At 44.6% G+C, this 22401-nt stretch overlaps 9 protein-coding genes across 9 annotated transcripts; 8 read left to right on the top strand and 1 right to left on the bottom strand.

Moving 5' to 3' along the window:
* Positions 1-1414: 1414 nt before the first annotated feature.
* On the top strand, positions 1415-2593 carry TbgDal_IX1280 (hypothetical protein, conserved; the record flags this gene model as incomplete). Its single annotated transcript, XM_011778022.1, has 1 exon — positions 1415-2593. The coding sequence occupies one exon, from the start codon at positions 1415-1417 to the stop codon at positions 2591-2593; it is 1179 nt and encodes a 392-aa protein (XP_011776324.1).
* Positions 2594-4358: 1765 nt separating this feature from the next.
* Positions 4359-5609, top strand: TbgDal_IX1270 (hypothetical protein, conserved; the record flags this gene model as incomplete). Its single annotated transcript, XM_011778021.1, has 1 exon — positions 4359-5609. The coding sequence occupies one exon, from the start codon at positions 4359-4361 to the stop codon at positions 5607-5609; it is 1251 nt and encodes a 416-aa protein (XP_011776323.1).
* Positions 5610-6246: 637 nt separating this feature from the next.
* Positions 6247-6537, top strand: TbgDal_IX1260 (hypothetical protein; the record flags this gene model as incomplete). The annotated part of the gene is made up of 1 exon (XM_011778020.1): positions 6247-6537. The coding sequence occupies one exon, from the start codon at positions 6247-6249 to the stop codon at positions 6535-6537; it is 291 nt and encodes a 96-aa protein (XP_011776322.1).
* Positions 6538-7183: 646 nt separating this feature from the next.
* On the top strand, positions 7184-7831 carry TbgDal_IX1250 (hypothetical protein, conserved; the record flags this gene model as incomplete). Its single annotated transcript, XM_011778019.1, has 1 exon — positions 7184-7831. The coding sequence occupies one exon, from the start codon at positions 7184-7186 to the stop codon at positions 7829-7831; it is 648 nt and encodes a 215-aa protein (XP_011776321.1).
* A 765-nt stretch (positions 7832-8596) lies between these two features.
* Positions 8597-9625, top strand: TbgDal_IX1240 (hypothetical protein, conserved; the record flags this gene model as incomplete). The annotated part of the gene is made up of 1 exon (XM_011778018.1): positions 8597-9625. One exon carries the CDS (start codon positions 8597-8599, stop codon positions 9623-9625), a length of 1029 nt encoding a protein of 342 aa, XP_011776320.1.
* A 921-nt stretch (positions 9626-10546) lies between these two features.
* On the top strand, positions 10547-12157 carry TbgDal_IX1230 (hypothetical protein, conserved; the record flags this gene model as incomplete). The annotated part of the gene is made up of 1 exon (XM_011778017.1): positions 10547-12157. The coding sequence occupies one exon, from the start codon at positions 10547-10549 to the stop codon at positions 12155-12157; it is 1611 nt and encodes a 536-aa protein (XP_011776319.1).
* Positions 12158-14357: 2200 nt separating this feature from the next.
* Positions 14358-18485, top strand: TbgDal_IX1220 (hypothetical protein, conserved; the record flags this gene model as incomplete). The annotated part of the gene is made up of 1 exon (XM_011778016.1): positions 14358-18485. The coding sequence occupies one exon, from the start codon at positions 14358-14360 to the stop codon at positions 18483-18485; it is 4128 nt and encodes a 1375-aa protein (XP_011776318.1).
* A 1066-nt stretch (positions 18486-19551) lies between these two features.
* On the bottom strand, positions 19552-19740 carry TbgDal_IX1210 (hypothetical protein; the record flags this gene model as incomplete). Its single annotated transcript, XM_011778015.1, has 1 exon — positions 19552-19740. The coding sequence occupies one exon, from the start codon at positions 19738-19740 to the stop codon at positions 19552-19554; it is 189 nt and encodes a 62-aa protein (XP_011776317.1).
* A 722-nt stretch (positions 19741-20462) lies between these two features.
* On the top strand, positions 20463-21914 carry TbgDal_IX1200 (hypothetical protein, conserved; the record flags this gene model as incomplete). The annotated part of the gene is made up of 1 exon (XM_011778014.1): positions 20463-21914. The coding sequence occupies one exon, from the start codon at positions 20463-20465 to the stop codon at positions 21912-21914; it is 1452 nt and encodes a 483-aa protein (XP_011776316.1).
* Between the last annotated feature and the right edge of the window lie 487 nt (positions 21915-22401).

Genomic DNA, 22401 nt, shown 5'->3' with positions numbered 1-22401 from the left:
CTCATTAATAATACTTACCTGCTGAACTTTCATATATAATATACTTGAGTTATGTGTTAAGGCTTTCTCTCTGCTACCTTTCTCTAATTATATGCAGTTTGTATCCTTATATGTTTTTCCCCCTTAGCTGTATGCTTATATGCGTTGTGTATGTGTTTATGTTGTGCATTATTGTGAAGTGTGTAGATCCTTCTTGTGCATATACTCAATATTGTCACCTTTGTAATCACTTTATATATCCTTTCTTTTTATTTTTTGGTTAATAACCTTTTCTTTTTCTGTAACATGATACGGACGGTAAGTGATGATTCGTATATCATTAGTTATGTGAAGTGTCAATTTTTTTGTTCGAGTATATGTATATGTATATATCGTGCAGACGTAGCGTATTATGTGTTGATATGTTGTATTTGGATAAATCAGGCAGGTGTTACGGCTTCCATGTGTTTGTTTTCTAATATGTTTTTGTTAATATTGATTATAAGGGAATATGGCGATACGATGTTACTTTCGTGTTGCTGTGTTATTATGTTGAGGGTTACTGTGCCAATCCCTTCATTACCTGTATATATGTATATATATATGTTCGCTTGTAAAATTCATTATTTCTCATTTTTTTTATTATTAGTGTGTTAGACAAAAGGAAGGAATATATTTATGTTGTTACTTGTGTGTTGGGTATGTGTGTACTGACTAACAATAATGTTACACTATATGATTCGTTTTGTCGTTGAGGATGTTTTGTACAAAAAAGTAGTTGCATTTCAGTAATATGATGGTGTGATGATATTATTAGTCCCTCAAATAAGGGTAATTCCCCTTAGCGTATTGCGTTACATTTTAACCCGAACATGGGAGATGTTTGTATTCATTTGAAGGAGTGGTATGAGGTGCTGTATGAAATGTAGAGTTATTGGAATTATCAATGCACTGAGTATAAGTCATATGCCATTGCATTTTCTATTTCCAACTATTAACTGTCATGAATGTATCATTAGTGGTGTTCATAAATTCCATATGAAGTGTGAATGGGGTGTCGAGCCGTATTATTGAGGGACAGGGTGGTATCCCAAGGAGAATATGATACTGCATTAACTTGTAGTTTTCCTTTAATTTTTTTGTTGTGCATGAGACCCCTTTTTTTTTTTCTCCATAGACCCGTGACTCACTCCTATACTGTTATTGTTTTTGACAATTATTTGCTTCTTAATTACTAGTTTCTAATATGAGTGACGAACTATTTTGATGTTGAGTTTTCGCAGTGTGTGTGCGCGCCACTTTTATGATTGCACAACCGTTACTACTTTCTTCACTTCCTAATCCCTTGACTTTCCCCTTTAACTAACCCTTTCATATCTCTTTGATTTCCCAACATTAACTACAGACTCATAAGCAAGCAAGTTTAACAGTAAACATGGAAATCCGCATGGTGCCATCAAACTTCTCTCGGATTACAACTCTGTGTGGTATACTGATGTTATTGCAATGTATTTTACGTCCACTACAGGCTGCCAGCTCTGGAGGGGGTCCTGTGACTACAGCAGCTAAGAGTTACGCCGTATATACTCATGAAGTGTTTGAAAATAATGGTGTATATAATGTGGATTACGTTAATTCTGAGCGTGTGTGCCGTGCTGAAGGTATGAACCTCGCTACTGACCACTCTGAGGCCACAAACAGTTTAATATATAAACTATTAAAACCGAAAAATGAATTGGGGTATTTATATGTTTACCTTGGTGGTGATGCCAAGTACAGTGCGAGTTCAGTACATGAGGAAAAGGACAGATGCAAAGTAGGTGACCTCGCTTCATCATTAAATTGTGTCTATCGATGGAACACAGGATTGTTTGCCCCAGCAACTCCTGACGATAATGGTGTTGCATTCTGGCGTGGGTCTTCCCATGAAGTATCAGGAGCTGGTAGTATGAATGACTACCCATCCTTTTTCAAAAATTACCCTGCGTACGGGAGATTAAACGTAATTGCTAAACTGGATTCCTCTGATCGCGTCACATGGTTTGATGATGATGATGACTTTGGAAATAATATTAGTTTCACGAACACTAGGGCTAGAAGTACACGCTTTTTCATGGTTCTCTGTGAAGCCTCTGCAGTGCCAACTCCGCTTCCACCTGCTTCCCCTCACAGCGAAAACACAACAGCTGATGAAAATACAACAGTTGATGGGAATACAAATGCTGATGAAAATACAACAGCTGATGGGAACACAAATGCTGATGAAAATACAACAGTTGATGAAAATACAAATACTGATGAAATATCCAATGGAAGTAATGAAGCGTCAGATAAGACTGTGCCATCTACATCTTCCGATGGTGAGGGAAGTGGCGGTGGTGCCGGTGCTGCTGTTGTTATAATATTTATTCTTCTTGTTGTATTGCTTGTTCTTTTATACTTTTGCTGTTTTGCAGGTCATGAGAAGTATATTACTGTAATGTCTCTCCGTGAAAAGGTTACCTCACCCGTATCTAATGTGGAGGCGGCAGAAGTGGCAGCGGTACCATCAAATGGTGAGGAGCATTTAAGCATTACCAGCCATCAGCAGGAAACTCCAGCAGCTGATGAGTGAGTGTATACTTTTTGTTTAATGATGTGCATGGGAATTTATGGAGGTGTGTGCAGTGATGTGCTGTTGTGTGTCATGTTTCCCTATTGTCACATTGTCTTTTTCTGCTACTGTATTTCTTTGCGATGTCTTTAAGCACCTTTCTTTGTACCGTAATATTTTTGTATTTAATGTTTTTATAATCTTTGTGAAATGTTTCTGTTTGCATGGAGCAACTACAGTTACTCTCTTGAAATAATCAACTATTTATTTTGAAAATTGTTAAACTACTTAATGAGTAGTATTTGGTTTCATTTCCATTAATTTTGAATATATATTACCTTGTACTGCTTTATACACTTCCATTTCTTATTCTCTCATTAATAATACTTACCTGCTGAACTTTCATATATAATATACTTGAGTTATGTGTTAAGGCTTTCTCTCTGCTACCTTTCTCTAATTATATGCAGTTTGTATCCTTATATGTTTTTCCCCCTTAGCTGTATCCTTATATGCGTTGTGTATGTGTTTATGTTGTGCATTATTGTGAAGTGTGTAGATCCTTCTTGTGCATATACTCAATATTGTCAGCTTTCTAATCACTTTATATATCCTTTCTTTTTATTTTTTGGTTAATAACCTTTTCTTTTTCTGTAACATGATACGGACGGTAAGTGATGATTCGTATATCATTAGTTATGTGAAGTGTCAATTTTTTTGTTCGAGTATATGTATATGTATATATCGTGCAGAAGTAGCGTATTATGTGTTGATATGTTGTATTTGGATAAATCAGGCAGGTGTTACGGCTTCCATGTGTTTGTTTTCTAATATGTTTTTGTTAATATTGATTGTAAGGGAATGTGGCGATACGATGTTACTTTCGTGTTGCTGTGTTATTATGCTGAGGGTTACTGTGCCAATCCCTTCATTACCTGTGTATATGTATATATATATGTTCGCTTGTAAAATTCATTATTTCTCATTTTTTTTATTATTAGTGTGTTAGACAAAAGGAAAGAATATATTTATGTTGTTACTTGTGTGTTGGGTATGTGTGTACTGACTAACAATAATGTTACACTATATGATTCGTTTTGTCGTTGAGGATGTTTTGTACAAAAAAGTAGTTGCATTTCAGTAATATGATGGTGTGATGATATTATTAGTCCCTCAAATAAGGGTAATTCCCCTTAGCGTATTGCGTTACATTTTAACCCGAACATGGGAGATGTTTGTATTCATTTGAAGGAGTGGTATGAGGTGCTGTATGAAATGTAGAGTTATTGGAATTATCAATGCACTGAGTATAAGTCATATGCCATTGCATTTTCTATTTCCAACTATTAACTGTCATGAATGTATCATTAGTGGTGTTCATAAATTCCATATGAAGTGTGAATGGGGTGTCGAGCCGTATTATTGAGGGACAGGGTGGTATCCCAAGGAGAATATGGTACTGCATTAACTTGTAGTTTTCCTTTAATTTTTTTGTTGTGCATGAGACCCCTTTTTTTTTTCTCCATAGACCCGTGACTCACTCCTATACTGTTATTGTTTTTGACAATTATTTGCTTCTTAATTACTAGTTTCTAATATGAGTGACGAACTATTTTGATGTTGAGTTTTCGCAATGTCTGTGCGCGCCACTTTTATGATTGCACAACCGTTACTACTTTCTTCACTTCCTAATCCCTTGACTTTCCCCTTTAACTAACCCTTTCATATCTCTTTGATTTCCCAACATTAACTACAGACTAATAAGCAAGCAAGTTTAACAGTAAACATGGAAATCCGCATGGTGCCATCAAACTTCTCTCGGATTACAACTCTGTGTGGTGTACTGATGTTATTGCAATGTATTTTACGTCCACTACAGGCTGCCAGCTCTGGAGGGGGTCCTGTGACTACAGCAGCTAAGAGTTACGCCATATATACTCATGAAGTGTTTGAAAATAATGGTGTATATAATGTGGATTACGTTAATTCTGAGCGTGTGTGCCGTGCTGAAGGTATGAACCTCGCTACTGACCACTCTGAGGCCACAAACAGTTTAATATATAAACTATTAAAACCGAAAAATGAATTGGGGTATTTATATGTTTACCTTGGTGGTGATGCCAAGTACAGTGCGAGTTCAGTACATGAGGAAAAGGACAGATGCAAAGTAGGTGACCTCGCTTCATCATTAAATTGTGTCTATCGATGGAACACAGGATTGTTTGCCCCAGCAACTCCTGACGATAATGGTGTTGCATTCTGGCGTGGGTCTTACCATGAAGTATCAGGAGCTGGTAGTATGAATGACTACCCATCCTTTTTCAAAAATTACCCTGCGTACGGGAGATTAAACGTAATTGCTAAACTGGATTCCTCTGATCGCGTCACATGGTTTGATGATGATGATGACTTTGGAAATAATATTAGTTTCACGAACACTAGGGCTAGAAGTACACGCTTTTTCATGGTTCTCTGTGAAGCCTCTGCAGTGCCAACTCCCCTTCCACCTGCTTCCCCTCACAGCGAAAACACAACAGCTGATGAAAATACAACAGCTGATGGGAACACAAATGCTGATGAAAACACAACAGCTGATGAAAACACAACGGCTGATGAAAATACAACAGCTGATGGGAATACAACAGCTGATGAAAATACAACAGTTGATGAAAATACAACAGTTGATGAAAATACAACAGTTGATGAAAATACAAATACTGATGAAATATCCAATGGAAGTAATGAAGCGTCAGATAAGACTGTGCCATCTACAGCTTCCGATGGTGAGGGAAGTGGCGGTGGTGCCGGTGCTGCTGTTGTTATAATATTTATTCTTCTTGTTGTATTGCTTGTTCTTTTATACTTTTGCTGTTTTGCAGGTCATGAGAAGTATATTACTGTAATGTCTCTCCGTGAAAAGGTTACCTCACCCGTATCTAATGTGGAGGCGGCAGAAGTGGCAGCGGTACCATCAAATGGTGAGGAGCATTTAAGCATTACCAGCCATCAGCAGGAAACTCCAGCAGGTGATGAGTGAGTGTATACTTTTTGTTTAATGATGTGCATGGGAATTTATGGAGGTGTGTGCAGTGATGTGCTGTTGTGTGTCATGTTTCCCTATTGTCACATTGTCTTTTTCTGCTACTGTATTTCTTTGCGATGTCTTTAAGCACCTTTCTTTGTACCGTAATATTTTTGTATTTAATGTTTTTATAATCTTTGTGAAATGTTTCTGTTTGCATGGAGCAACTACAGTTACTCTCTTGAAATAATCAACTATTTATTTTGAAAATTGTTAAACTACTTAATGAGTAGTATTTGGTTTCATTTCCATTAATTTTGAATATATATTACCTTGTACTGCTTTATACACTTCCATTTCTTATTCTCTCATTAATAATACTTACCTGCTGAACTTTCATATATAATATACTTGAGTTATGTGTTAAGGCTTTCTCTCTGCTACCTTTCTCTAATTATATGCAGTTTGTATCCTTATATGTTTTTCCCCCTTAGCTGTATGCTTATATGCGTTGTGTATGTGTTTATGTTGTGCATTATTGTGAAGTGTGTAGATCCTTCTTGTGCATATACTCAATATTGTCAGCTTTCTAATCACTTTATATATCCTTTCTTTTTATTTTTTGGTTAATAACCTTTTCTTTTTCTGTAACATGATACGGACGGTAAGTGATGATTCGTATATCATTAGTTATGTGAAGTGTCAATTTTTTTGTTCGAGTATATGTATATGTATATATCGTGCAGACGTAGCGTATTATGTGTTGATATGTTGTATTTGGATAAATCAGGCAGGTGTTACGGCTTCCATGTGTTTGTTTTCTAATATGTTTTTGTTAATATTGATTATAAGGGAATATGGCGATACGATGTTACCTTCGTGTTGCTGTGTTATTATGTTGAGGGTTACTGTGCCAATCCCTTCATTACCTGTATATAAATAAATATGTATATGTATATATGTATATATATATGTTCGCTTGTAAAATTGATTATTTCTCATTTTTTTTATTATTAGTGTGTTAGACAAAAGGAAAGAATATATTTATGTTGTTACTTGTGTGTTGGGTATGTGTGTACTGACTAACAATAATGTTACACTATATGATTCGTTTTGTCGTTGAGGATGTTTTGTACAAAAAAGTAGTTGCATTTCAGTAATATGATGGTGTGATGATATTATTAGTCCCTCAAATAAGGGTAACTCCCCTTAGCGTATTGCGTTACATTTTAACCCGAACATGGGAGATGTTTGTATTCATTTGAAGGAGTGGTATGAGGTGCTGTATGAAATGTAGAGTTATTGGAATTATCAATGCACTGAGTATAAGTCATATGCCATTGCATTTTCTATTTCCAACTATTAACTGTCATGAATGTATCATTAGTGGTGTTCATAAATTCCATATGAAGTGTGAATGGGGTGTTGAGCCATATTTTTTATGTATTGTGTGTTGTTTTTGTTTTATATATTTGTTATTTTTTTTCTTTTTTTTTTTTGTTTAATTGTAGTAGTCGTTTTTGCTTATAAGCATATTATTTTAGTTTAACTGTACATATAAATTGTTGTTTTTGTTTTTGTGCCTTATCATGGGTTTCTGTGTGTTTTCTTATGATGTTGTTCGTTGTACTGTATTTGTTTATCGCCTTTTATGGTGGAAGCGTTGTATTTTGCTCTTTGTTGGTGAAAGCGGCGCTGTTTTGTGTTGCTACAGGGAAGGCTCTCGTTTTGACGTTAATGAGTGGCTTCGTAAATTCTGCCCCAACGCAGTTCTTATGGAGGTTCCGTTCCCTCATTTGCATGGAAACGCAGGCGCGGAAGAAGGTGGCGGTCCGCACATTCCTCACGAACGCACCGCTTTGTTGGTTTGGCGCTATTTCAACTATCCGCTTGCACCATCGGGCGACGGCCATGATGGTTTGGAAAAAAGAAGGAGAGAGATAAATAATATTTTAAGGACAATTCCGTTACACGTGCCACCGGATGCGTTTAATTACGGCGAAGTATGGAGGGAAGTAATTAAAATCGAAGCTGGAACACAGAAGGAATACCGATATTTCTGCAGAAAGTTTCAGGTTGGTGTCGCTGAAAGGGCGCTGCGTGACAACTGTTTCTTTGGATTGGTTCCTGTCCACCGCATCGCAGGGGTGAAGCCTTCTTTATTGGGATTTGCTCAGATATTGGATGATAAGCTGGCTCTACTGCGTCACGAAAGAGGTGTCATGGTTGCTATTTAAGTTTAATAGTGATAAAAACGCTTGTGGACATGTTCCGAGTCCTGTTCTGAGGAGAGTCATGGAATGAAGGAAGTTTTGATGGACATATTTATCTTGTCGAAGTACATCGTCGCAGAGAAAAAAAACGAGAGTTTTACTTGATGTATGATTTGCGACTGTCTGCTTCGATGTATAATTACTTGATTATTTGTGTGTAGGATTGACGGTCATCTTTTTCCTTAACGATGGTCACTCCCTTCCATCATTAAAAAACCATAAATAATGTTGACTGTCTGGATATTTTATTGAATTTTTCTTGAATATCGTAATACCTCAGTGTTGAATTGGTGTCGTTGTGCGCTGGACGCTGTTTCCCATTGAGGTGGTGTGGCGACAGTGTGGTATGAGCCCCCGATAGTGTGGGACGAAATAAAACGTTCCTTCCTAAGGTATCTCTCTTTTATGTAATTATCGGCTGCAGCGGTAGACTGAGAGCCAAATGACATATGATGTTGGGGCTGCCTTAAATGTGTCCGACACCGCTCTTGTTTTGCCAGTTCTCTTTTTTCTTTGATGTGTATCTTCATGTCTTACATTTCTTGTGTATCTGTACCAAATGTCTAACTACAATTTGTGACGTTGCCGTTACCCCTTTCAGCGCGGGTAAGTAAGTATTTTTTTTTTCATCCTTCAACGTCCACCTTAAATCTTTGCTTCTGCTCAGAGTACCCTCCCACTTTTCTGCCTTCCAGCTGGGTGTCAAGTGGAAATTAGCTGGGAGTCTACATGGATAACGAAGGCTGCAGCGGTGCAGTGGAGGTTCCCACTCGGACGGTTTCTGGGAAGCGGCGGCGTCTCAGGAACTTGATTATGCGCTGTCCGTACTGCTGTTACACCACGAGGCGCAGCCCGGACAGCAGCGGTGGGACGCATTTCCGCCGACATCTCCTCACTCATACGAAGGAGAGGCCGTACAAGTGCTACGTGTGCTTAGTTGGCTTCACAACCAACACAAACATGAAGAGACATATTCGGACCCTCCATCCTGAGGTAGTAGTGCCACCGGTGGCTGCATCTTCCGGTAGCGCTCCTCGGCAGTCAACTGCAGCTTTAGATTGCAATGAAGGGGCACCGAATGCTTCATCCACCACTTCTGATGAGGGAATAAACTGTCGTTTTTGCAACGTTGGATTTTCCTGTAAGGGGAAGCGGACCAGGCATGAGCGTCACTGCTCTTCCAGGCCTAACCCACCTCGTGTACTTAGTTGGTCCGACCGAGACAACACACAAGTTAAGGTTAACACATGCGCTCCTCCTCCCACTGAGTTTGTCGTTGGTCCCGCTGATACATTTTTCGTTTGCCCAAACTGTGAACAGGAACTTGCCAACCGTCGTCAGTTGAAGCGGCATCTAAGGTGCTATTGTCCATTCCGCGATGATGTTTTTGGCGACTGTGGTATCGATGACGATGTATTCTCTGTTGACCTTTGTGGCGACGCTGACGAGGGGTCCCCGTTGCGCAAGGGAACTAAGCGCAGTCGCTTGATAGTTTCAAGGCGCTGTGCAGGTGTGGCTCAGAGTTTTGCTGCCCAGCAGAATGTTAACTCGGCTGAAGTGCTAAATATTTCGGCAGCGGAGGCTGGTCTGCACTCGTATGGAGAGAACGTTACGTTTACATGTCCGTATGATGATTGCATGGCGACCTTCCTCTCTCGGCAGCGTTGGCTAAAACACGTAGCCCGGCGTCATCCCTGTGAGCTTGTTCCCTCCGAGGATTGTACCACTGTGCGCCTCGGTATATTGGCACCCCGCTAGATGTTACCGGTAATATTCATCGTGCGTAGTTTCGTCCATCGAGTAGTTACCTCGTGGTCAACCAAAGGAAACTTGTTTACATCCTATCATTCTGTTCCTAGCGCGTCCTTGCGTGAGGGTGTGTGTGTGTGTTAAGGAATGGACGGTGGTGGTCGTTAGAAAGGCCGACACTGATATATTGGTTATATATATATATATATATATATATAAGCGAGTTGTCTGACTGAGTGGGGAAATTAAACCGAAATGGTGATTGACATCGTGAGTCTTTTAACAACCACAGTTTTTCGTGATTGCTCTTTCTAGGCACGTGCCATTGCACACAGTACGCTGTGAAGAGCGAGGGCAAATTTGGTCCAGTGTGGCTGTGGAGTGATACAACCTGTCGAATTTAGAAAAGTAGCGTTTTGTGGCCTCGCATACTCCGACGTGACTCGAGGAATGTAATGTTGGGGTAGGGGGGAAGAAGGTGGGGAACGTGCACTTGTTGTTGATGCCGCGTTACTAAATGTTTTGAGTGCCATTTTCCTAAAATGATGGGAGATGGTACGATGGGGAGGGCCGCAACCGGGAGCGCTGACAACAATGGATATGCATATTCTTATATGCTGGATATGTTCACGCAACATGTTGCGAGTCTGGCGGCGGAGGGCAATTCCCTTAATGCCCTTAAATTGTATGTCCTTAACCAAGGGGTGTGTCAGTCACATCTTCGTACCTCTCCACACGAAATGTTGTAGGCGGTGGGGTCTCGCATCTGCAGCCTCTCTTTTTCCGTTTTTATTTTACATGGGCCACATATACGATAATAAAAAAAGAGGATTGTGAGAAATATAAAGTTTTATATAGTTTGGTGAAGTAGGCAGTAAGACCAAAGAACTGCAACCGTTGGTACCACCGTCCCCGTTATTATCGTTACCGATGGACCATCGCAATACCCATGGGCTGGTGAACATTGTTCCATCACGTGGGACGCGTACCGAGCTTCTTGCGTGGCTTAATGACCTTATGCCTCACGTGACGGCCTCAGGCTATGAAGTGCCTCGATTGTGCAAAGTGGAGCACTGCGGCAATGGTGTGCCATACGTGCTGTTGCTTCCGCAGATGCTTCCGTTCGTGCATCCAGCTCTTATAGCAAGAGCTAAGGTACCCGCAAGACATGACTTTGAAGCAGTGTCGAACCTGAAGCTCATGGCTGATGCTCTACAGAAGAACGGCATTCCGCCCCCTGAGGTGCTTGTGGACGATGTGGATAAGCTTATAAAAGGTGCATTCCAGGCCAACCTGCAGCTCTTGCAGTGGTTCCGTGGCCTTGGTGATGTGCTTATGCCGCAGCACGGTCGGGAGGAGTACCGTGGTGAGACGGGATATCAGCGGCAACCAAGGTATCGCCACTGCGATGCTTCAGAGGATGCGTCACTGATCTCTGAGCAGAGCCAGCATAGCACCTCTGTCGGCACCAACGACGATAAACCGGCAGCTTCCCGCGCAGTGTTACCGTCTCGCGGGGATGCCCCCGGGCTGAAGAGGGGATCTCCACGAACGACTTCTGTGTGTTGCTCGGGGAAGTTAACGCCATCCACTGAGCCTCCCGTCATTCAAGGTCCTGCTGCTGTGAGCACTTCCACACTTCACACTGCACCAGTGGATGGTATAAAGAAGTCTCCCATATCCAGACGGACGTCCACCCCTGTGGATAGGTCAAGAGTCACAACCCCTGCTGGGGCGCGGCGGCTTCTGGACACGAACAGTACCGGTCCACGTGGAGCTACGCAACAGTCCCCCACGATGCGCGGCCGCTCGAATCCCCGCCACTCACTACCAGGGAAAGAGGGAAGTGGGTTTCGCCCCCGTACCGCGTTTGCGGGCGAGGCAGCGGCAGCCGTAGGGGACAAGCAGACACCGCCGTTATCGACGAGTGAATCCACCACCGATGACAAGGATATGACTCCGATGGGAGAAGCTACAACAACCAAGTCAGGGGCTGTGGGGCCCAACATTGTGCGCAGGGGCCGTGACCAACCGATGATACCGCCTAAGACTAATAATGCAGGTAGCAGTTCTGGTGTTCTTAGTGGTAGCGGCGACATCTCCGAACGCACGTGCCGACCTGGTGGTACTACCCCTGTGAGGACCGCGGTAAGGAGCAGAAACTCCCTTTCCGGTGTGGTGAATCCTTCAAATGTGAGGGAACGGTGTGCGGTTGACCCCCATGCTTCAGTGGAGATGATAGTATCACCCCTGATGTCGAAAAATGCGTCAGGGAAGCTTCTGCAATCGGTGTCGGCGGCAACACCTTCCATGTCAGCGGGAATGTCACGCTCAGGGAGCCGCGGGGAAAGCAGCAGCGAGGGTGACTCCGCGGTGGCAGCTGCAGCATTGCTTAAAGCCACTAGAGAGCGACAGTTTTACTACGACAAGTTGAGGCAGGTAGAGGCTATTGTTTTACCTCTAGTCGATGAGTCATCCACAGACCGCACGACGCGTACATTGGTGACCGCATTGTTGGATGTATTGTACGCTGCAGAGTAAGCTCCCACTGTCTCTAGTGGTTCTACGGCTACTTACTTATGCATTGAGACACGCGAGTGGGTGTATGTTTGTAAGGGGGGAGGAGGCGAAGTTAATACGAGCGAATATGTGCTCATGTTTCTTCTTTCCCTTTTTGTGTTCATATGCCACAATTTTTTTATCTGTTGCTCTCTGCTTATATATATTTACATATGCACGTGCGGTGCAAGTCCGTGCCTTTCTCCTCGTGTGTGTGTGTGTGTGTTTGTGATCGTTTCTTTTTTTTCTTGCACCCTCTCGTTTCAGCCCACCACACATACGATTTGTGAATGGGATTTTAGCTCAACTGACCTTCTTTTTATTCAATATTACGATTATATCATTAGAATATATGAGGAAGACCTCCATATCAAAAAAAAAAACAACAGTAAACGAGGGCAATCAAAAAGCAACAATAATAACATCGGGAAGTGAAAGGTGGAAAACAAAAAACGGAACGAAGAGTGCCAACAATAGATGTTTGCGTGTGTGTGTGTATGCGTGTGCTCACGGGCAAACGACGGCAAATGCAGACATGCGCTATGGGTTTGTTAAGAATCCTCTGTTTTTTTTTTTAAATATGAGGGACCAAAAATAGAAAAAACAAAAGAGGGAAGGAAAGGAGAGGAAAACAAGGGGAAACTAGGGGGAGGGGGAGAGAGAGAGACAGACATACGTGTTTTTTTATTTTTTTGATCTGTAGTTTGCTTTTATGTGGTGAAAGGACAAAAAAAATGGGGTTAGCTCACGTTTGCTCTATTTTGTTCTTTTCTTTCTTGTTACTCCTTGCTCTTTGTCCGTTTTCTCCCTCTTTCCTTTTTTTTTTTACCGTCTTTTCGCTTTGTTGTTTTACACCTTTGGTTTCCTCTTTTAAACTCTTTCCCCCCCTCTTCTCCATCACCTTCCCTCTCTTTTTTTTTGTGTGTGTGTGTGTGGAGAATTCCTTTTGCTTCTTCTTTTTTTTCCTCAAATTTCTTTCTTTGGCCAACCTCTTCAGGTTGTTCACCACTCCACTCCACTCCACATGTTTCCTCTTTTTTTTTTTTTTTGAAGTGCTCTAACGCGCCGTTGCTGAAAGGCACCTCTTGTGATTTTTATCTCCTGGCGGCTGGTGAGGATGTACACGCAAATCATTTGAATGATTTTTTCACTTCTTTTTCCCCCCTTTTTCCCCTTCTTGGTACTTTTTTTTTTCCCCCTTCACTCCGTATGTTTTTGCCCACCAAAAATATATTACGAGTCCAGAGAAGATATGCACCGGAAAAACATTTCAGATTCCTCTGATGGATAGGAGCACCTGGAAGAGGTACATAAATCAGGGAAAGTGGTGGGAAGGAAGAAGAGGTGGGCAAAAATAAAGCGATGTGACTGTAAAGTTGAGAATAACAGGAAGGAAGGAAGGAAAAAAAAAGAAGGTGTGTATGTGTATGTGTATGTGTGCGGATCTGATAGTTGTGGTGCGTATATATTTGAATAACAGAGCGAAGAGAAGGAAGGTTAATGAGGTGGATTGATAATAATGATGAACACGGGTGTAGAGGTTTGGTATGAAGAGGATGAAAGCGCGGATTGAGTTTGTTTCGTCCTCCTGATAGTAGAGAAGAGGTAAAGGAGGGGAAGTAGACTGAAGGAATGAGGGAAGGAAGGAAGGAAGGAGGAGGAAACAAATGGAGTTTTGATAAGAAGTGGTAAGGTCAGATCGTGCCATGCTGAGTATATTACTCCATTATGGGTCATTATGGGGGAAACTCTCAAACGCCTGTGCGTGCAGCACTTCGGGTGGGGGTAATAAAAGAAGGTGAAGAGGAGTTGGAGGTGATCAGAGGAGCTCCAATGGCCGTTTAGGAATGAGAAAAGAGAGGTACGTTATTACGTAAATAAATAAATATAATTATATATATATATATATACGTGCATGTATATCCACAGCCTGATGTCTCCCGGTGTGTAACATAGGTTGAAAAAAGAAAATAACCACATTTTTTTTTCTGCTCTGCTGTGTGGGTGCCCACACAACGAGTTCGCATCGAGGGACACCGTTGTATTCGTTTTATTTCTCGGCACTTGATCTTCCTTTGCTCCGGCCACTGATTCGTTTCTCTTCCCTTCTCTTTTCTTCTTTTCTCCTTTTTGTAACACTATAACGCTGTACATTCTTTTGATGTCTCTCTAGTGAGTTCACATGCTAAACTACACTTACGTGGAGAAGGGTGTAACTGCCCCGTTATCATGTGATGTTTCATCGAAGAGTCAGCTTAGTAGTAGTAGCGCGGACGGCCTTCAGTGTGTTATGGACGCATCAGCGGGAAACGGAGACTGTTCGAGAGTCTTCGTGGAGGCACCAACGTGTCGTAGTGGACCCCCGGCACTTATAGGCGGTCCGATACCAAGTTTTCAGAAACATCAACCGCAACAGAAACAACCATCGCAATCGCAGCGCCCATGGCTAATGAAAATTGCTCAAAGGGCCCCGTGCGTTGCCGCATCGCCGGGGTCCGTTGAGTCCTCAATGGTATCTGGTCAGCAGGTACATCGGTGGGGTCAATTTGGGGAAGGTCCGCGCCCGGTGCCGCAGCCGCCACAACCGCTTCCCCTACCAGATGCAACTTCGTTTGTGGATATGCCAATGGAAAATTGTGTGCAAAATCCTTCTCAGCAGCGGGTGGGTCCGTTCCATCAGGTTCCTCCATTTGTTGGTATGCCCCCACCAGGTTGTGGAGGGTTGGTTCCACCGCTTTTGGCGCCGGCCATGTTAGGTACAAGTGGCAATGGTCACAACCACCAGTGGCGATCAACCCCGCGTCATTACGGCTACCTGTCACGATCAGCCCCAACTGCCATAGCAACCGGTCCTTCCACCAACGATGACGCCTACATATACCATCAAATTCGTCAGCAGATGGATGAGCAGAACCGCTATAGAGAGCACCAGCAGCAGCAGCAACATCGTTATCATCAACCACACCAGGTCTATCACAATTTTCACCACAATAGTCAGCACCAACAGTGTTTTGGGGGCACAATAAATCCATCTCCTCCAACGTTCTTCTACGGGGAAGCTCCACGCACCGACGAGCGTGTGATGCTTCCCTCGGACTCCGCGGTGAGTGGAGGTAATAAGGGCATCATTCCATCGTACGTTGACGGGAGGAGGTGTGATACTGGTGACGGCTCCACTTCTAGGGAAACTCCTCCTTTTTTCGTTGAGGGAAGCATGCGGGGACCAGGGGTTGGTCAGGAGGATTGTTCTGATGCTCTGGATCGAAGTGTGGAAACAGAAAAAAGTGTTGCGGGCCCACCTGGAGATTCTAGGTATCTGAATGAAAGAAGAAATAGTCATGGTAAAAATTCCAACGACGGAAGCAGGGAGAACAATAGGACGTTTGGGGGGACAAAACATTGTTCGCTGGACGAAGGTGGCCACCAGGGACTTCCCCTACACCCAAACGACGCTGGGAAACGGTGTAACCAAAATGCATGTCAATATAAGAGTGATGGTTTGTTCCCTCTGGGTGAAAACGGCGGACAGGGTGAGTCATATGCCTCTACCAAGATAAACACTACGGAGAAAACTAACAAGTTACCTGGGAAGGTAGATGAACAGGGAGCCGCAGGGTGCGAAGTTACTGCTGGGCAAAAAACAAGTCAAACCGATCAAGGGAAACCGAAGGCAAGGGAGGGAAATCTATGTATCTCTTGCAATCAAGAGTTGAAACCACCAGCGCTAACAATGCTTGGTGATCACGGTCACGACACGGAAATGTTGCACAATCAGAGGCAGCCGTATGGGGAGCCAACAAACCTATTCGGTCATACGCCGACGGGTGTGTCTCCCACTTGTGGGCCTCCCGCAGCAGAAGCATTGGGGACGAAGCATCACCAAGGATGCTCACACAAGTCTCCGACAGCACACCGAGCATCGCAGTGGGAACCCGTACCCCCTAAAGATTTGCAGCACCATCGGTCAAATATAGCAGTGGGCATCGCTTATCAGGGTGGTTACTCCTGCACAGAATCATGTGCGAGTGGTGAGCGGTCGGGCCCCCTCCTGCTTGCCGGTGGAGGGGGCCACGAAACGGTGAGGAGTGTTGCGGGTAATTACATGTGGAAGTCACCTACTTCTCAACACCGGCGGCAACCGTTAGAGGGAAGCCCCACACAAATGTCGGGGTTGACATGTGGGGATGGGGGCGGGAGGGCTACAGCCCAGACACCAAGCAGTGCAAGCCCGTGGAGTCACGCGCGGGCACCAGGCCACGCCCGACATTTGCCACTCCACCCTCCGATGTATGAGCAACATGGAGCACTGGAGGATCTCTTTGATGAGGGGGGTGCCGACATCCCATTTGAACCGCAAGTTTACGGGAATATCGTTTCATTTGTCTGTGCTGTTTCTCCCATCCTTTTAGCCACCCGCCTTGTCGAGTCGCCCGCTGCGTCACCAAAAAGTGCAACACCCGGCAATGAGGAACGCACGCCATCTCGAGGAGGTCACCCTCCAACGTTTGTTGAACCCTTAATCCCTCTGCGTTGTATATGGGAGTCGCTGGACATGCCATTTGCCTGCGCGGTTCGGCTAGCGCAACCAGTTCCCCTCACACCGATGCGATTTCCGCAGGAAACCGTGGTGTATAGTCCGTTTCTTAGTGGTTTTCGGCTTCGTTTTCTTGAATCGTCCGCTACCTACGCGGAACTGAAGGCTATGCAGTTGAGATCGGGGGACGATTCCTGTAACGCCTTCCAACGACGGCCAGCTAGCGGCCGCACTTCACCGACGTGCGTCTGCACCGGGGAAAGTGGCCAAGGGGATACTGACCATGAGCCCCCGCTTGCGTGCACCTACCCTGCTATAACAAAATCGGCAACTGGTAAGGATTGTGCCACACCTAGGGGATCGGTAGAAACAGCTTCGACGGTACGTGACGGATCAGAAGAGATGGATGATAGCTCCGGTGTGGGGTGGCTCACGTGGGGTGCCGCGGAACGCCCTGACCAACGAAGCCTTGTGTTAGAGCAAGTGCGTGATCTTGCCGCACAGGATCCACGCTATTCCGTACTTCTTACTGCTAACGTCACAGAACTTGATTACCAGTCATGGATTGCTGTGCTCTGGAGGCCTGTGTTCGATCAAAACCACTGTGCCAAGCACAATTGTGGCAGTTTCATTGTTTATTATGCACCGCGGCCGCCACGTCGTGAGATCGCGCCGTTATCACAGTCTTCGAGTGCTCTTGAATGCATGAACAAGAGCTGGATGAGTCCCGTTTTTCGTGCTGACCGAGCAGCCTTACGGTGGGATATGTGGGCCCCGTCACGGCGGGAAGTGTCAGTGACAGAGCAAACAACAGCACAGACACCGAAATCAGTGTCTCCAGGTTGCACCGCACCCCTTTCGCCAGCCTTACCACCCTCCGTAGCCGCTGGTGGTATTGCTGCGGGGGTTTCGGCCGTCGTCTCAAATTTCGAGAAGCCTGTGGATTTGAATGGCAGCAGCGCGGATGCAGCGGCTGCCCGTGAAGCCTCCATTACAAGTGGTGTGGCTCACGAGACGACACATACAAGTCCATCGCTCTCCTTTGTGGATTCAACCAACACTGCTTCCCTCGGTTCCCACTGCGGTCCAACTTTACAATCTGCGGATCAACCATTCTACGCACGTATTCCAGTTGTTGGTATCATCCCTAATCGATGTCGTGCTGATGTTTGGTTTATGCCGTGCTTTAGGGACGGTGTACCTGACCCTGGACACCGCAGGGATATAGGTGCTACCGGTGTTCCTCCTTGCGGGTATTATTGCGCTCCATTGTTTTTGCTTGCCGCAGCCCTGCAGCTTATGTCATGGAATGCTGTGGAGGAGTACGAGCGGCAACTTGCCAAAAAGGTTGCCCTGCACGGTGGTGGTGGTGGTGACTCTTCTGGCTTGGGAACGGAAGGCAGTGCGTCTGCCTCTGTGAATGGAGGCGGGCCCCCATCGGGTAACGCTGCTGCGGCGGGAGTTTCCTCATTTCGTGCCGCGCAGGATGAAAAACCATCGGGTGTCAAATTGTTGATTGATGCGGCGAAATATTACCGACAGTACCGCGAGAGCGCACACACTGACGCGCAAGCGGGCACACCAACGCCGAAGTTGAACTTGTCAGGGCAGGAAGCAGGCGAAGTTAATGGCCGGTGCCGCACAATATCCCCTTCGGTAGCATCTAACATATCTTCCACGCCATTCACTGAACCTGTTGTTGGTGGATTACCAGACTTTTACCAGTGGGCGCAGTTCGATGGTCCCTTGTTGAAGTTTGCTGAGCGCTACGTATGAGAAAGTTAGTGAAGAGGAAAGAGGGAAGGGGAGGTATCTTATAATTTTGGTCAACCATTAAGGTAATCTATTGATTGAAGTAGGTATGTATAACTGTTGTTTTCCCCTTCGTTTCGGTGTACTTTGTTTGGATATTCGGGAAGGGAGATGTCGACATTCACTTATTTTTTTCCATGCCCCCCCGCCACACTCTGTTCGCGTCACCACACCACCTTTTTCCTTATCTTCGTCAAATGTGCGCACAGCAGCTGTACCCTATAGGAGCACTTCTTGTTATACAACCTTTACTTTTTATTTTGTCCAGCAGCTGAATGACTGCTTCCCCCCTTCTTTTTTTGTCTGTTTGTTTCTTTTTCCCCTTCACTTCAACTTCACTTTACTTTACCACCACTGCTGCCCCCGGTGTCTCACTGTTTTTTGTCGGCTTGTGTAAGTATTGCTGTTTGATTCTGTGCAAAAAGGAAATTGGAGTAGGAGCGAAGGAGTGAAAACGAATAGGAGTGCGTCTTTTTGTTGCTGTTTGTAATCACGAGGTTAAGGTGAAAGGCTCTTTGGAGCATCTGATGTGGTTGTATTAGAGTGTGGTGTGTGTGTGGGGGGGGGTTGAAGGTTTGTGTGTCGTGTGAGTGAAAAGATGATGGTGATAAAGTTGAAAAACCGAAGATAATGATAATGATGGTGTGGGTGTGGGACGGAGAAGGTTGTAGACTGTTATAAGAGGTGAAAAAATGACTTATTGCCCGAAGGGAGTTTATTTTTATCCCTGTTCCACCTTATCTATGTGCGTCAGAAGCGAAGCAACACGGGGAGAATATAAACGGTTCATGGGGCTGGGTATTGATGGCGTAACTGAGTATGTTACGAGACGGTGAGGGTAGCGGTGCTGTCAGCGGGTTGTATGGGATCAGTATAGACCCCGTTATAATTGTAGAATGTACATGCGCTTGAGTGCTTAAAAATATGAGTGAGAACGAGGGAAATAGTTTGACTTCCACCGTTTTTGTTTGTGTGGTTCTAGGGAGTTTGGAGGGGACTATATATATATATATATATATATACCTTTGTTCTACTGCTCTTTGCAGTTGTTGTCGCTCTTCCCTCTTTTCACTACACACTTCCGAATGTCGGCTGTTTTTCCTTCTCTCCTCGCTTCCTCTCCCCTTTTTTGTTGTTGCTTTCCCTTGTACTCAGTGGGCAAGCAAGCGAATGCAATGCACATGATTCCGCCCACCTCACCTACATTTATCGTTGCCATGAGATTTTTTTTTTTTAAATTCACTGGCATCCTTCTTTTCTTTGGCCTTTTTGTGGTCCACAACAACACTAATCGAAGGAGGTCGATGGTCGAAGCACATTTACGGTTTTTTCTCGTCTTCTCTTTTTCTCTTTCCTTTCCTACTCTGTTTGTGGTGGCTTAGCTACTGACTGTTGCCAGTGTCTCTTTCCTTATCGGCGTACACATGCTTTGATGCACAGGTGTCGTGTTATTTGTATATATATATATATATATATATATATATGAGTTAGTGAGTGAGTGAATGAGTGTTTCGTTTTGTTTTACGTTACTATGTTTTCTTCCCATCTTTCTTGTGTTAACCCTTCTATTATACTTCTTCAGGACTCGTTGTTTTTCTTGCATCTGGCGTACCAGACTCACTTCTCTTTTCATCTTTCTTCTGTTCTGCCGCATTTTTTCCATTTAATTTCTTCGATTTGACAATACATTAAATGAGAAACGAAAGGACTCTCGCAGCAAGTGATATATTCGTTTTTGTGTGTGTTTTTGTGACACTCTTTGTGACATTGCGTTGTGGTCACATAAGAAACCCTTTTTTTTAGCAGGATTAGGTACAGAAAGGGAGGTGTTGGAGTGACACGTCGGTAGTGGTAAAACTGTTCTTGTCTATTACTTCCTCGGACTCACGCACGATCGCTTAATAGCGCGTCATACAAACATAACTTTCGCAAGGTACTGTAATGCTTCGGTGGACCGGAGGCAGTAAGGCGCGAGCAACGGTTCAAAGAGGCCTTGCTCCCAGTAGCAACACCACCAGTACTGGTTTTCAAGACGCAGGCGATGACCATAATCAAATCGGTTCTATTCGTCACAGCGACCCTGCAATGCGCGTGAGTGAAGGTGGTATTAACAATGTTAATAGAAGTAACAGTGGTATTCGGTTGGGGGGAAATAAGGCTGAAGGGTCGTCAAGGATCCCGAGGCGCGCCCGCCGTTCCACTCGTCGCCCAATTGGATTAACCTCAAGCGGAGGAAGTAGCAGTCGTGGGGTCGACTGCGTGGCATTGGACTGGTCAGTGAAGGCAGCAACTGAGCTGCGGTCGCCGCGTGCGGAAACTACCACCGATGCTGTTGGGCACGAGTCCACAACGCCTCCCACGTTGAAGGATGAATCAGCGAGTGAGGGAAATATCACTGACGGTGGCGGAACTGACAAAACACACCGCGTGGATGTTGCGCGGCAGCAGGGAAGCAAAATGCCTCTACCCTCCAGCCAGCACGAGGGGCCTCCCATCACTACCAGTTCGCTCTTCACGGGAAGGGGGTTTCCTTCTTCTATAATAAGCGGTGGTAGTCGATATATACCTTGTGAAGAGTCAAGTGGCATGCGAAGCGGTGGTATCTTGTTACCATCGCAACATAACAGGGATCGGTCGTGGTTTGGTGTGCCTAACGGTACTGGCAGTCACCCTTTTGTACCGCGGATGTCAGACGACATGTACGTTGATGTGCTGGATGTCAATTTTTACCATCGCACTCCCTTTGTGCCCTCGTACACGTTCCAAGCGGTACCCGAAGAATCTGAGTGGTTTGTGGATGAATCAATAACGGCGCATTCCCCTAACAGTGATATTTTTGTTGAGTCTCCTAACGGAATGCCAAAGGATATGACTACATGTAATATCCATCATAGTCGGATCTTACCTCCGCATGAAACAATGGGAGCGTGGGCAACCGATTCGCCTCGGACATCCTCGGGGTGCGTTGCTTCGGGGTCACCGTCTTTTTCTCTGCCGGCCGAAGCGAGAGGAGGGATGTCACGGTGGTCGTCAGCGTGGTTTGGACCTTTGGAAACGGTGAGCTCGATAATCGAGAATGCAAAAGAGGGACCTGCGCCTGAGACAGAAGGTAAATCGTCACAAACTTCTTTGTTAGACTCTTGTAGCGATGGATGCCTGCAAGTTCTCCCAGTGGGTGACGACCGGGCTGTGACTGTCATCTGCCCTGTTTCACAAGAGTCGGGGAGATCGCGGGAAGGGTCGATTGATCAAAGAAATGCCAAAACACCTTCCCTAATGCAAGGCTTGGACAGGACCAACAGAACCGGGAGACGGCGCCAACGAAGAGCCATAAACTTCGCTGGTGACGTTCCTTCCGCCAGGTACTCGTCGTTTCGGCAGCGGTCACGGTAGGATATGCACAGTGAGGTGGCTTGTACACGCCGTCATGCTTTTTGTATAGGTAGTTGAGAGGTTTGCGTGAACGTTTGGTTAAGAAAGTTGCCAACCAAACGGATGTGTGTTGGTTGCTGTAAGGCGGGTCACGGATAGAAACGATTCCGCAACCATAAATGTCTGTGTATTTCTATGGGGATATAGAACTACACAGGCGCCATTGTTCAATCTCCCACACATACACACCATCTTGCGTGTATGAGGGTTGATACAGATTTCAATTTCCCTTCCCCTTTCGATTTTCCCTCACTGCTTTCCTCAATTTCATGTTGTGTATTGTTATTTCCATTTATGCTTCCATAAAAAATACAGAATTTATTTTACTTTTCTCTCTTTCGCGCCTTCCTCCCCCGTTCCTCCTTTTTTTTTTTTCGTACCCTTTGGTATAGTCTTCCTTCGGGGTTGTCGGCATCCCAGCCGAGGTGCGGTGATGTTTCTTTTTTTA

This window comes from Trypanosoma brucei, chromosome 9 (genome assembly GCF_000210295.1).
Source record: "Trypanosoma brucei gambiense DAL972 chromosome 9, complete sequence".
NCBI classification, from domain to species: domain Eukaryota; phylum Euglenozoa; class Kinetoplastea; order Trypanosomatida; family Trypanosomatidae; genus Trypanosoma; species Trypanosoma brucei.
This window is presented reverse-complemented; position numbering and strand designations above follow the sequence as displayed.